Here is a 13,229-nt window from a genome sequence, read left to right as displayed (position 1 = left end):
TAATGTTCAACTCATAACTTTTTTAACCTTGAATAGCACGCCTGACCCAAGCAAGCTGGCTGGCTTCCGTGTGCAATTTTCTTGTGTGCGTCACTACAAATTGTATATGCGCGAAATTGGCGATTGTACGAAAAATGTTTAAGATGACCGGAAACCAGGGAATAATCTGCCGGCCTGTCTCCGATTGCAAATGTTTAATTATCCCCAAATAGGGACAAGGAGCATTTGTACAAGAGAACAAGACATACAGGCACAAAATTCAGATACAGCAAAAATGAAAAAAAGAAGAAATCATTTGACTATCGAGCGATTCATATAAAAATCAGAATTGCCTCAAAAATAAGCCGTAGCTGTCATATTTGAGGGTTTCCAGTCATAGGGAAAGTTGCCTCTTAGGTGGTAATATGTTTTCTATTGAACGGTAAAAAAAAATGCTCTGCATATTACTGAAGCCTCCTTGAAGTTCTGTAACTTCATAAGATTTTAGAATAGCATGGCATTGAAGAGTTAAAAGTTGACATAATATTTGATATTGAAATGCATATGTCATATGCAATGTCGTTATTAGATTTAGAATTTAGATAGTGTGGATGAAGAGAATTTTAGCATGTATTGTATATCACTTGACGAACTGATGAATGAAGATTTTGAATAATTCTGTTATGATAATTATATTTTCAGCGATTTCAGTCAAATGTGAATGTTAGAGTGAATCTGAGAGAGCAGTTTTTAGTTTCTTTTTGTATATTTCATTTTTCTTGTGGAAGCACTTGCGATGGAGCTGTGAAATATTGCACATGAGTTGATATATTTTATGTAGAGAGAAGGTTGTGAATGGTACAGTGACATAGCATGTGTATTTCTTTGCAGACAAACTGTCGTAAATTTAAGGTAAACGGCATATTGTTGTATAGTGCTAGAGTGGTGGATTATGAGATGTCTTATACCACCCATTTTGAAGGTAGTGTTCTGATGCGTCACGGGGTTCTATGCCTGGTCGGTGACCACCTTCCACCTCGTACTATACAAATGAGTTGCCTGATGCCACAAATTCCTTGATTTACAATCTTTGATTGTTTTTAACCGGTTTCAAGTTGGCGCAAGAAGATTTTCATATTGCTAAGACCTCAGATTTGTTAGCTATGAAAAATACAAATTGGTTAAAAATTTTTGTCATATTTGTCAGGCTTCAGATAAGTATTCACAAGAATCGGTTTTCAAATATATGATTTTTTGTATGACTTAAATTCTGTACAAATGTTTGCCATCAGAACGAGAGGACCTCGATGAGGTAATCCTCTCCCCACGGAGGTGAAACCATTCATGAGATTCTCTCTCTCTCTCTCTCTCTCTCTCTCTCTCTCTCTCTCTCTCTCTCAAGAAAACAATACCATGACTTTGACCAAAGATTTTTTTTTCGTTATTACTGTTGCCAGTTTTTGGATTATAAATAATGCTGGTGGTGGTGGTGGTGGGGGGGGGGGGGGGCGCACCCTGCAAAAACGTTTGTGAAATTTGGTGGTTTGCCAGTGATATATTAAATGATATATGAAAATTTCGATGCGATTTCCAAGCCTTTTACATTATGGATATTTTATACTTGGTTATAGATATTTAAACAAGGGTTTCCTTCTGAAGAATTCTCAAGACTCATTCTAAAGCTGCATTGAATTATAATAATAATAATAATAATAATAATAATAAAAAATTGCTCAGCGCGAAAATAAGTTGTTTCAGTGTCAGTCAGGTAGCGACCCACTGAACAAAGTCAGCACTTATAAAGAAATTGCGCCATGAATTAATGTTTCCAGAAGTTTCTCCTCTAACAGGACGCTCCATTCTAAACTGCTGTGTTTAGAACCGAATGTTTTATCAGGCATATAGAGTTCTGTGTGTTCTAATAAAGCGAAAGGTGCAACCATTCACTTCATAAATTTATTTTTCCATTTGAAGCAGACCTTGAGGGAAGCCAACTTGCGATGACTTGCCAACAGCCTACTTAGTGGAATCCCGTTCGGTCGCTCTTGTGTTTCTTAGGTTATTTGTTTAAGGTTTCATCACCCTTTGGTCGGCATATTTCAGGCCACAAAACAGAGTTCCTGGTCAATGATGGCTTTAGTTTAGTTCGGTTAGCAGCACTGATGCATACACTTGTCTTTTTTAGTTATTGCTTTGCCTCCTATTTTTTTGGTCAAAACCTTTCTCTTTGCATTTTTCCCCATCTCATGCAAAGACTTCCAGTCAGATTCCGGGAATTTTTAAGAGTTGGCAGCGCTGCAACTCATTTGTTTTATATATTCATTTATTGCCATTTTAGTATTGTTCCACATTGCTGCGTCACCGTTCAATTGTTTTCTTTGATTTTTTTAAGCTTGGCAAGAACGATGTCTTTCACATGAGGGAACACACGGAATTTTGCTTCAGAAAGAATGAATGTATTGGTTTTGCGCTGATTGCATCCGAGTCGCAGCACCTCTCTCTCTCTCTCTCTCTCTCTCTCTCTCTCTTCTCTCTCTCTCTCTCTCTCTCTCTCGTAAGATTCAGAGTTTTTGATATTTGATTTTATGATATGGTGCTTTAATATATCTCCATAGTTTCTAGACCACAGAACAGCTGATTTCTTCAGCAAACTTTTTACCAACGTTCTGTTTATTTATGCATTTAAAAATTCCACCACTTCCTATCCCTGTGTTATTTCTTCAAATCATTTTGGAATCTCGTATGTTCTCAGCATCTAAACTGTAGCAAGTCGTAACATTCTCCTTTTTTCTTTTATTCTTCTGTGACATGAATACATGTGTTAGCCCGTTATTGCTAAACACATTTCAATTCTGAAAGCTTCACAGAAAGTAAGTACAGTTTCCCCAGTAAAAAATAACACCAAAATCAATTGTCAGACAATTTGATTTTACTATAGAAAACCGAAGCTCTTGAACACTTGATTTGTGACTTAAACTCTGAGAGAACTAATCATAGGCGATTCTTATCAATTATAAACAGTTCTTTTATGCTCCGAAGACTTGAAAATTATTTCTTTGTAGCCTGCGACTGGAACTAGGATTCACAATGGCTGCTTTGGGTCTTGCATTTTCATGTGGGGTCAGCATCTGGAAATCTCCAATATCAGGCTTGCAGGTGTCTGGTTAACACCTGGAATGAATAGGAACCCGAAATGGAAATGGTATTAACAATATTGCAGTCAACCCCTGTATTCGTGTTCTTGAGCTTCGCGGACTCGCCTATTTTTATTTTGGATAATATCTACCCATTATTCGCGGGAAATTCGCCTATTCGCAGGTTTTTCCAATGATAAATATTCACTAATTAGTGTATTTTGATGTTATTTTCATGACTAAATACATTTCTATGATACAAAAATGATTTACTGATTTTTCTGATATTAATATTGATTAATACTGATTGGTAAGTTTCATAAGATTAATTATCATATAATAAAAATAATAATTTCTCTCTCTCTCTCTCTCTCTCTCTCTTCATCTCTCTCCTCTCTCTCTCTCTCTCTCTCGTCTCTCTCTCTCTCCTCCCCTCCTCTTCTCCTCTCCTTCTCCGACCTCTTCTCTCTCCTCTTCTCTTCCTCTCTTCTCTCCTCTCTCTCTCTCTCTCCCTCTCTCCCTCCTCTTCCTCTCTCTCTCCACCTATCTCTTCTCCTCCTCTCTCTTCTCTCTCTCTCTCTTCTCCCTTCTCCTACCGCTTCTCTGTCTTCTTCTCTACGTCCTTCTGCTCCGTCTCGCCTCCCCCTCCGCTCCTCTCTTTCTCCTCTCCTCTCTTCTCTCCCTCCTCGCTCTCCCTGTCTCTCTACTCTCCTCTTCTCTGCTCTCTCTATCTCTCTTCTCTCTCTCTCCTCTCTCTTTCTTCTCTCTCTGCTCTCTCTCTCTCTCTTCTTAGAGATTTAGAGTAGTATGTTTTTTGTTAGATAAATAAATGATTTACTAATTTTCAAATATTAAGATAAATAAATGATTTACTAATTTTCAAATATTAATATTAGTGTAAAAAGCAATAATATCAATTCATTAAAGAAAGTACCATAGTGAATTAGTAAGATTTTAGTTTGTAAGTAAAAAAAATTATGTAAGAATGAAGGAAATCCCAATTTTCCTTCACCTTTCTTTTTAACTCCAGGTTCCCAGTCTTTTTATCCACTTCGAGAAAGGAGGTGGGGGAGTAAATGACAGTTTGATATAGTATTGGTGGAGGGGAAAGAGTAGGAGTTATTCTCTCTCTCTCTCTCTCTCTCTCTCTCTCTCTCTCTCTCTCTCTCTCTCTCTCTCTCTCTGTGTTATGGGCTGTACGGTTATATTTTCAATGGTAAAATGTTTAAGATGACTTTGAAATTATATTAATAATATAATCTCAAAGATTAATACAGTAATAGGATCATAATTTAATGTATATTTGAAGTAAGATGATATTTAAGGTATACATTTGGTATCTGAACTTTCAAGATAAGCTTTATAAGAGTTTTTTAGAGGGGTTCTAATTATTTTCGGATTTTAACTATTCGCAGGTGTCTAGTATGGATCCCCTCGAATGTGGGCCATCCACTGTATTATATTATTATTAATATTATTATTATTAATCCTATTTCTGTGTCGGCAATATTATTATTATTATTTAATAAATGGCTGATATTCATATTGGTACATATTCAGTAGAAAAGATGTAGGCATATTTTATTTTTGTTTAAAAAACCAGGGATTCTGGTGGCTGGTATATCAAGAGTCTGTGTTCGTGCAGGGTTCGGTGACTGGTATACTGTATACTGGTATATTGTATACTGGTATACAGGAAGGATGGATGACTGGCCTTATTCAAGCTGGGTTCGTCTCCTGGTATGCTGGTTGTGGCTGGGCAGGGTTTGTCATCAGGTACTCCGGCTGGTATTTTCTAGTTTGCTGGTATTATGCTTCTTTTTGTCAACATGTTTTGACCTCCTCCCAGGTCATCATCGGGACGAGTTAGCAGAGGAACTGGAGAAGCAGTGTCTTGGTGACTGTATTTGTAGTGGCTCAGCTCAGGTGCTGATTTCTCATTGGGTGAGCCAGTCTCAGATGAAGTGTAGCATCCCTCACGGATGGTTTCAGTTCTTCGAGGGTGAGCGCTCGTGTATTTCTGTGGATGGATGCTGGAATTCCTGGCATCCTGCAGACATTCCTGATTGGCTGGCATGTTCGTGGGACTATTCGCACATGTCCTCTGGGAGGTGGTAGGGAGGAGAAAAGTTTCTTGTGCAATGTTCAAGTTTGGCTTCTTCCCAATATCCAGCGCTTCCAGATGTAGGTGGCGGTGTAGTGCTGCATATTGGGAAGGAGAAGCTGAACTCGAAAACCACGCAAGAAACTTTTCACCTCCCTACTGCCGCCCAGAGGATGGCTGCAAATAGTCCCATGAACGGGCCAGCCAATCAGGAACGTCTGTAGGATTCCAGGAATTCCAGCGCCCATCCCCAGGAATACCTGAGCGCTCACACTTGAGAAATCAGCACCTGAATTGAGCTGCTGTAAATACTGCCTCAAGATTTTGCTTCTCCAGTTCCTAATGATGACCTGTGAGGAGGTCAAAACATGTCGACAAAAGGAAGCATAATACCAGCAGAACTAGAAAATACTAGCATGAATACCCAATGATGAACTCTGCTTGGCCACGACCAGCATACCAGGAGATGAACCCTGTTTGAATAAAACCAGTCATCCAACCTTCCTGTATATCAGTATGTATACATCATACCAGTCGACAAAACCAACACGAACACAAACTCTGATATACTGGCTACCAGAATCCCTGGTTTTTTAAATAGGATGAAACATTCCTGCATCCTTTCTGTTAAATACCAATATGAATATTGGCCTGTTATTAAATAACATTGCTGAGCCAGAAAAGAGATTAATTAGTAAGAATAGAAATTACTATTTTCATTATTATCATTTATTTATTTATTTATTTATTTATTTATTTATTTTATTTATTTTATTTATTTATTTTATTTATTATTATTTTTTTGGTCTATCACAGTCCTCCTTAGGAGTCCATCACTTTTCTTACTATGTGCGCTGTTTCTAGGGTCACACTTTTCTGCATGAGTCCTGAAGCTACTTCAGCCTCTGGTTTTTCCAGATCCCTTTTCAGGGATCTTGGGATCGTGCCTAATGTTGTTGTTATTATTATTATTATTATTATTATTATTATTATTATTATTATTATTATTATTATTATTATTATATTATTATTATTATTACAAAATTTGTGAATGAACCAGACGATTCATGGACTTACCCTGATTACACAGATAGAATCTAGCAATGTTGCGAGTTATAACAGAAGTAAGGTTTCTCGATTACTATTGAATTTTGGTACATTGTTTTAAGCAGGCTCATTGTATATTCTTTTGTTGTTTTAAGCAGGCTCATTGTATATTCTTTTGTTGTTTTAAGCAGGCTCATTGTATATTCTTTTGTAGATAAAACAGGTGTTTCAGATATGTTTTCATTTGTAATGCTTGAAGAAAATCTGGATTTATGAATGAGAATTCATTGAAATTTTCATTTTGTGAAGGGACACTCTTTGAAACAGGACTGCACCATTTATGAAGGAGGCTGTTTTATAACAACAGCTATGTATTACCGGAGAAAGTGGAGACTTGAAGCACATGACTTATTTTGCATTGTGTTATGACAATTGGCTTTACTGGATGGACATTAGTTTATAATGCCTACCTTATATTCTTGCTGTTAATGCCAAACCCTCTGCCAGAATTGCACTATCCTTCACGGGAATGATTGTCTGGCTGTTGGTGTCTGTAGTTCAAGTGTAAGTTATGGCACAGTCTTCAGAAGATATTCAGAATAACAACTTTCAGTTGGGCCCCTCATACCCCATTACTGATAACTCTGTTACATCTATTGGTGTTCTTGGAGGCAGTGACAATGTCACATCAAACTTTCCTGGAAGTTCATCTGTTTTAGCCCAGTTTGTTGCCAGGAACATTGGAAACTTGGGGGAAGAAAGCTCTCCCTCTAGTATTGGAAGCATCACCTATAATGATGAATACCTAGAGGATCCATTTCCAGATTTGACTCTGGAAAATCTTCAGATACCTAAGGAGTATGTGGATCCATCACTAGGATATGTGTTTGTGAATAACCATGAGGACAATCAGCAGGGCTTTTTAGATAACTCACAGGCCCTCTTACAGCAGTTAGAGGAACTTGGAGTAAGAGTGAATGATGATTATTACTCATTAGATTTTGAGGTTAACACTACTTCAAGTGTTGATAGCATTGTCAGCACTACTTCTGAAACTACGGATGTTTCTCCACCACATGACAGTGGTGAAAAAAGACTTGATGTTTGTGCTGAAAAACAAGATGAAAAGGATTCCTCTTCTAGTAGTTCGAGTCCAGCAAAAGACACTAATTTTGTAAAGTGTGTTTCACCTAGTGGTATTTCAGACTCAGTTTCAGAAAAGGAACATAATTTAGAAAAACTTATTAAACTTGTTGAAGAAGGTGAAAGTGAAGATGAGTTTAGCATTGACATTGAAGATTTGGATCATGAAGTAGCTGAAGCAGAAATTTTGCCCACTGGTGGAGTGAAGGTGACATATGACAATTACAAGAAAAATTACCGCCCCCGCATAAGTTCGCACCAGAATTTTCTTAGGTATTTGGAGTTAGTGCATGATCGAAGTGAAGAAGCAGCAAAGGGGGAAACGAAACCTCAACTTCCTCGGGATGGGAAGCACAGCTTTGAGTTATACAAAAGGATTTTAACTTCTGTTCAGAAAAAATTTAAGCTTCAGGAAAAAGTTACCAACCTATCAGCTCTACAGAATAAATATTCCAAGAAGTTAATGAAACTTATAGGTGAGAACAAACATTTGGTATGGAAATCCATGATTAAGTTTGGGGTCATTTGATAAATTAGACTTGCATATTGCAGTATACAATAAAGCAAGTGCAGGTTGTAGTTTCAAATGACTGCAAACACCACTTTATTTCATTTAATTAGCAGATGATGTAACTTAGTAATACATAGGAATGTAATATTTTGATAACCAGTGATGTGTTTAAAATGCGTAAAATATGTGATTTAGTACAAGTAGGTTTATATTTCCATAATTTCATACAATCAACTTACCTGTCAGATATATACTTAGCTAAGACTCCGTCGTCCCAGCTAAGTATATATCTGCCAGGTAAGTATGTATGAAACTTTATTGTATCATAACAATATCATTTTTATTTTGTTGTACTACATCAGTCATTTCCTAAAAACTTGGACCCATGAAGCCGTGAGAAAACTTGCCGTAGGTCATATCTTTGAGAGCTGTTAAAGTGTGTTGTAATTTTTTTCTGTGTACTATGCAGATAATTTTTTTTTTTACTTCTGCTACATACAGTACATATAAGGAATGATGGTTGTTTGCCTTCCTTTTATATTTACTATTTTTCTGATAGATTAATAATTTTTCAAGAATAGTTCCTTTTCTTACATTTTGTAATACATATCAGTACTTTAAATGGCTAAACCCATGTTTTTACTATTCTCCCATGTTCACTAGCTTCTTAGGTATTGTAAACTGGTGGAAGTTCAATTACCAATTTCCATCTTTTTCATACATTCTTCAGATGTTGCTTTTGTTTATAAAAGCACAGTAGTACAGGTGTGTCTTTCAACCTCTTGGAATTGCTGGTTTTGAACTTGCCCTAATAATATATTGACGATATTCTTTGGCAATATGCATGGTACTGCTGAAAGTTCTGGTTTTTATTGATATTTTCCACCAGTGTTTATAATTAGATAGCTTTTGTGTCATTACTTGTGTCATTACTTATCAATCTCTTAAACCTGTTTAAATTTAGAGGCGATTAAATGAATTCTTGAAATGTTGGAATTCATTCCTCTACACAGGTTTGATGCCAGGTTTTCCAATTCTTCTTTTTCAACAGTAAACTGTTAAATATTTGGTAGAATATGTATTTTGTTTTTTTGCTATATCATCTGTTTTCCATATCCTTAGTTTTTAAAGTTATATTGATGTATTTCAGTATGTGTACTAGATGCAAATATTGATGATTTTACCAGATGTTGAAGGTAGCAGTAAATTTCCTGAAGGTTCTTAAATAGTTTTGGTAAAAGTTTTAACAGCTTGTGAACTGTAGTACGTACTGTATGTACATGTATAATACGGCTTGTGAACTGCAGTACTGGACATGTATAATCTTTTAGTAAACCTTTTAATTTGATTTGACTGTTTGAAACTATTAAATTTTATTCTATAGAAGTCATGAATTAGCATTTTCTTTCATTGATACAACTGTTTAATAGCTCAAAAGGTGTGTTCCTTAATAAATTACAAAACCACTTTTTGCAACTCCAGTTAATGAAATACATACTATCAATGTCCTGAATGCAATTTCTTAATATATAAAACTATATTTAATAAGTATTTTGCTTCTCATGCTTCTAATAGTGTTATGTTTTTCACAATTATACTTTTGAAGCTAATAATTGAATTAATACTTAACTATATCTGGGTTGAGATTGTACAGTGCTCAGTATGGGGATTTCTTATGGCTAATAGTGAAGTGGTGGGTTTTCCTGACATTGGAGTACTTAACTTGAGGTTGTGTATAGTATTTGATGAGGTATACTATTAATATTTATAATTGAAAAATTAATGTTGCCAGATAAACTTATTGCTTGGTGATAGCCAGAATTCACAACTCGGAGGGGAGATTTTAATTTATTTGGGGGAAGGGAAAGGTCACCCTTTTGCTAGTTTTTCTTAGCCTTTTGATATACCATCTATTCCCACTTCCTTTCTTCAGTCATGCTGTCCATCCTCTCTGACTATAACTTCTTAGTTCTATAGTGGAATTTTCCCCAGTTCCAACTGTAGATCCTCCTACTTCATATCCTTTATTTTTAGGATATCTTGATATTGCTGTCCAATCACTCCAACTCCCTCTTTTCACAGTCATAAGTGCTGAATGCTGTAAGTGCTCCAGCACTTGGTTCTTTAGTCTAAAATGTTTAAAAAATCTAATCAAATACAAAGTTTTTCTCAGAGAAGCACACTGACATAGCAATTTTAACTAATGCAAATCTTGAAAGAGGGAAGTGAGGATTTGGATGTTTGAGGTTATTCTGGTCTGTCATATAAATGGAAGAAAATTATAGGCAACAACAAAAACTAATGTGTTTCCCTACCAGTGAAATATCCTTGCAGTAGGGAGTAGGTGTAAAAACTCTACTATGGATTAAATGAAATCTGGACCTTAGAGGTACTGGAAGGCCTAATGAGATTTTTTCATGATAAGAGTTTAGTTACTGTACAATGGTAGTAGGAAAAGGTAAATTCAGGAGGATTATGAAGTTAATTTTTGGTGGATAGTGCATAAATTATATTAAGAAAAATGTACTAAATTACAATGGTAGTAGGAAAAGGTAAATTCAGGAGGATTATGAAGTTAATTTTTGGTGGATAGTGCATAAATTATATTAAGAAAAATGTACTAAATACCTGTACAAGTTAAAGATTGTTAGTAGAAAAAATACAGGATAGGAAACATCTACTCAAGTACAAAGTTAGTAGAAAAAATACAGGATAGGAAACATCTACTCAAGTACAAAGTCAAGATTAAACTGTTGAGGTAATCTTTTGTATTTACAATTATGTAAAGTTACTTGATACTTTTGTATCATCATTGTCATGAAGATTTTTACATCTACGTATATGTTTTCCAATTTGGGTCACATGTGAATTAATCCTCTCTACTCTCATCTCTCTATCTTTTAGATGAGAAATGTGCTTTGTGGAGTGCACCTTGCCCTTTACCTATGGGTTTTTTTATTGAAGATTATGTAATTTAATTTCTCTTGTACATATTATTAGCTAAAGCCATTTTATTTTTTTCTAGCTGAAGAGATGACTTATGATACAATGACTCCAGACAGTGGGGTCCATGAGAACTTCACTAATCTCAGTGCAGAGGAACAGGAGAAACAGCGTGAGGAGTGGAAAGCTGAATTAGCCAAGGTGGAGTTTTAGAAGTTTATAGTACAACATACTGAAGTAGTAATTTGATTGAGTAGTACATAGATGTAGTAAGCTGAAACTCAAGGTTCTTATTCACTTAGAAAAATATGTACGATAATTAGTATGTGAGAAGTGTGTAATTCCTCTTTACTGTATTAAATGTTTTGTATTAAACAGTATGCTACAAGTGACCTGTATTTTACCAATACACAACTTGATTTTTAGACATTACACTTAAGGTAACGAGAGTAAGTGCTCTGGTACAATCTTGATGAAATTTGTTATGAGTCATGACATAGACCTACTAATTTAGTTTCTGTCTTGAAGATGGAAGCTTGAAATTACAAAATACTACCAAATCCTAATACTGTAGTTGATCCTAGGCTTATGTGTGATCATGATTTAGGACTAATGTAATATATGATGCCTAACAGAGGGACTCGGTTTTTGCCAATTTGTTATTTCTTGGTTCTTACCTGGCCTTGGGGATCTGAAAGAGAAGGGAAAGGCACTCAAGTAAGGGTAAAGAGTAGATTAGTTGTCAGGATTTGCACTTAACAAATTGGCTTTAGAAGAAATGTTTGTGCTGGGACCAACCATTGGAAGATCGGTGAGGGCATTTCAGATTCTAATCAATGGATTCTAATAAATTCTAATTAAAGATGGAGTTGGTTGAAGCTCATAGTGAAAGAGTCGAACAATCGAGAAGTGAAAGATATGGAAATTATAGTTATGGCCAAGATGATCAAGTACAGTACCTGAGATGGAAGAAAATAGAACTCCACAGATATGTAATTGTTTGAAGGGAACCGACCTATAAACATGCATAAGGCTGAGCAGGTTATAGTAAATAAATAATTTCTTGATATTTAGGATTTTCATTTATACTTAGTTTTTTTTTTTATTCTGCCAGTTTTTTTTTTATTCTGCCAGTCATTATACAGTAGGGTACATGCAATGTATGTTTAGGATGAGTCATACATAAATCCGATAGTATTTTTCCTAAAACTAGTGAGTGAGTTATTTGTCAGTGTTATTTCTTTCAATATTGAAGCAGTCTCTTGTGTAATGATAGGCATAATTTGGATGCATCACACCAGCTACAGGTTTTTTTTGGTTTTCAGAACTACTAGCTCTCTTTTGATGTTTATAAGAGGTTGATTTGGCAATATTCATTATGAATTGAGCCAGCAAAGATCGTGTAACTGCCAGTGTTGATTACATTCTTTCGAAACTGGTTTACTAAAGAAGTTCAATATACTAAAAAGCTGTTGGTGTGGTGTTGGCTTGGTCATATGAATTGAACTCAAGTTTTTGCAGTCATTTCTCTTAGTTAATACACATTTACATAAATTTTACAAAAGTTCTTTGCTTGTAATATAAAGTATAATGTAATAGTACTGTAATTACTCAGCAGTGCTTCTTAAGACGGAGTAATTTATGAGCTTGAAAAAAAATAGGATCTTAAGGGTTTTTAATGAATTGCATAATATTTACTTGAAGTCAGCTTTCACCTAACTTAACTGCATTTCATACCTCCAACTGTTGGTTGTTGTAAAAGAAAAGAAAAGCCCATTTTGATTGTCTTTAGCTTTCAGTGGGATGTACAAAGTGCTTTCGAGTTAAATAAATTGTTTTGAGTCTCCAAATAAATTTTATTTTTTTTCTGTAATTACAAGGATTTTATTTATTTTTTGTTATGTTTCAGACTGAGGAAGAGATTCAGACACTTCGTCAGGTCTTAGGTTCAAAAGTTAAACATGCCCAGGATTTGAAGCGTAGATTGGGAATAACTGTTTGGCGAGAATTCACAGAAGATTTTAACCAATCCATGAAGACCGTTCGTGAATCTCAAACGTAAGTGGCTTTACTAAGTTTGTAGAATTGTGATGGTGATAATTGGTACTACTTAGGTACTGAATTACATGTGGTTGTAATTGATCAGGGAATGACTGTTTACAGTCACTCCTTTTAAATGTGATTTTATGTAGTTTTCATAAGTGGGAGTAGAAGATAATTACTCTGGTGAAAGTACGACTGTCTTTTGTAATCATACACTAATTTTATGTTGCATTTTGATTATTTTTGAATAAGCCAAATTTTGTTTACTAATAAGTACTATTTATCTTGCTGTGAGTACAATATTATATTAGCCTTATTATCACAG

The 13,229-nt window shown here is 35.3% G+C and overlaps 1 protein-coding gene across 11 annotated transcripts in view; it reads left to right on the top strand.

Moving 5' to 3' along the window:
• LOC135211131 (uncharacterized) overlaps window positions 1–13,229 on the top strand; it is a 193,834-nt gene that overhangs the window by 1,544 nt on the left and 179,061 nt on the right. For all 11 annotated transcript variants that reach the window (XM_064244277.1, XM_064244275.1, XM_064244274.1 and 8 more), the window contains 3 exons: window positions 6,479–7,883; window positions 10,944–11,062; window positions 12,771–12,919. In XM_064244277.1, coding sequence (XP_064100347.1) covers window positions 6,836–7,883; window positions 10,944–11,062; window positions 12,771–12,919 — 1,316 coding nt within the window. In that variant the 5' untranslated portion in view covers window positions 6,479–6,835. The remainder of the gene's footprint in view (window positions 1–6,478; window positions 7,884–10,943; window positions 11,063–12,770; window positions 12,920–13,229) is intronic.

The sequence above is a fragment of the Macrobrachium nipponense genome, chromosome 4 (assembly GCF_015104395.2).
Source record: "Macrobrachium nipponense isolate FS-2020 chromosome 4, ASM1510439v2, whole genome shotgun sequence".
In the NCBI taxonomy this organism is placed as follows: domain Eukaryota; kingdom Metazoa; phylum Arthropoda; class Malacostraca; order Decapoda; family Palaemonidae; genus Macrobrachium; species Macrobrachium nipponense.
The sequence above is the reverse complement of the archived record's forward strand: the minus strand, read 5'-3'. Positions and strand labels throughout refer to the sequence as shown.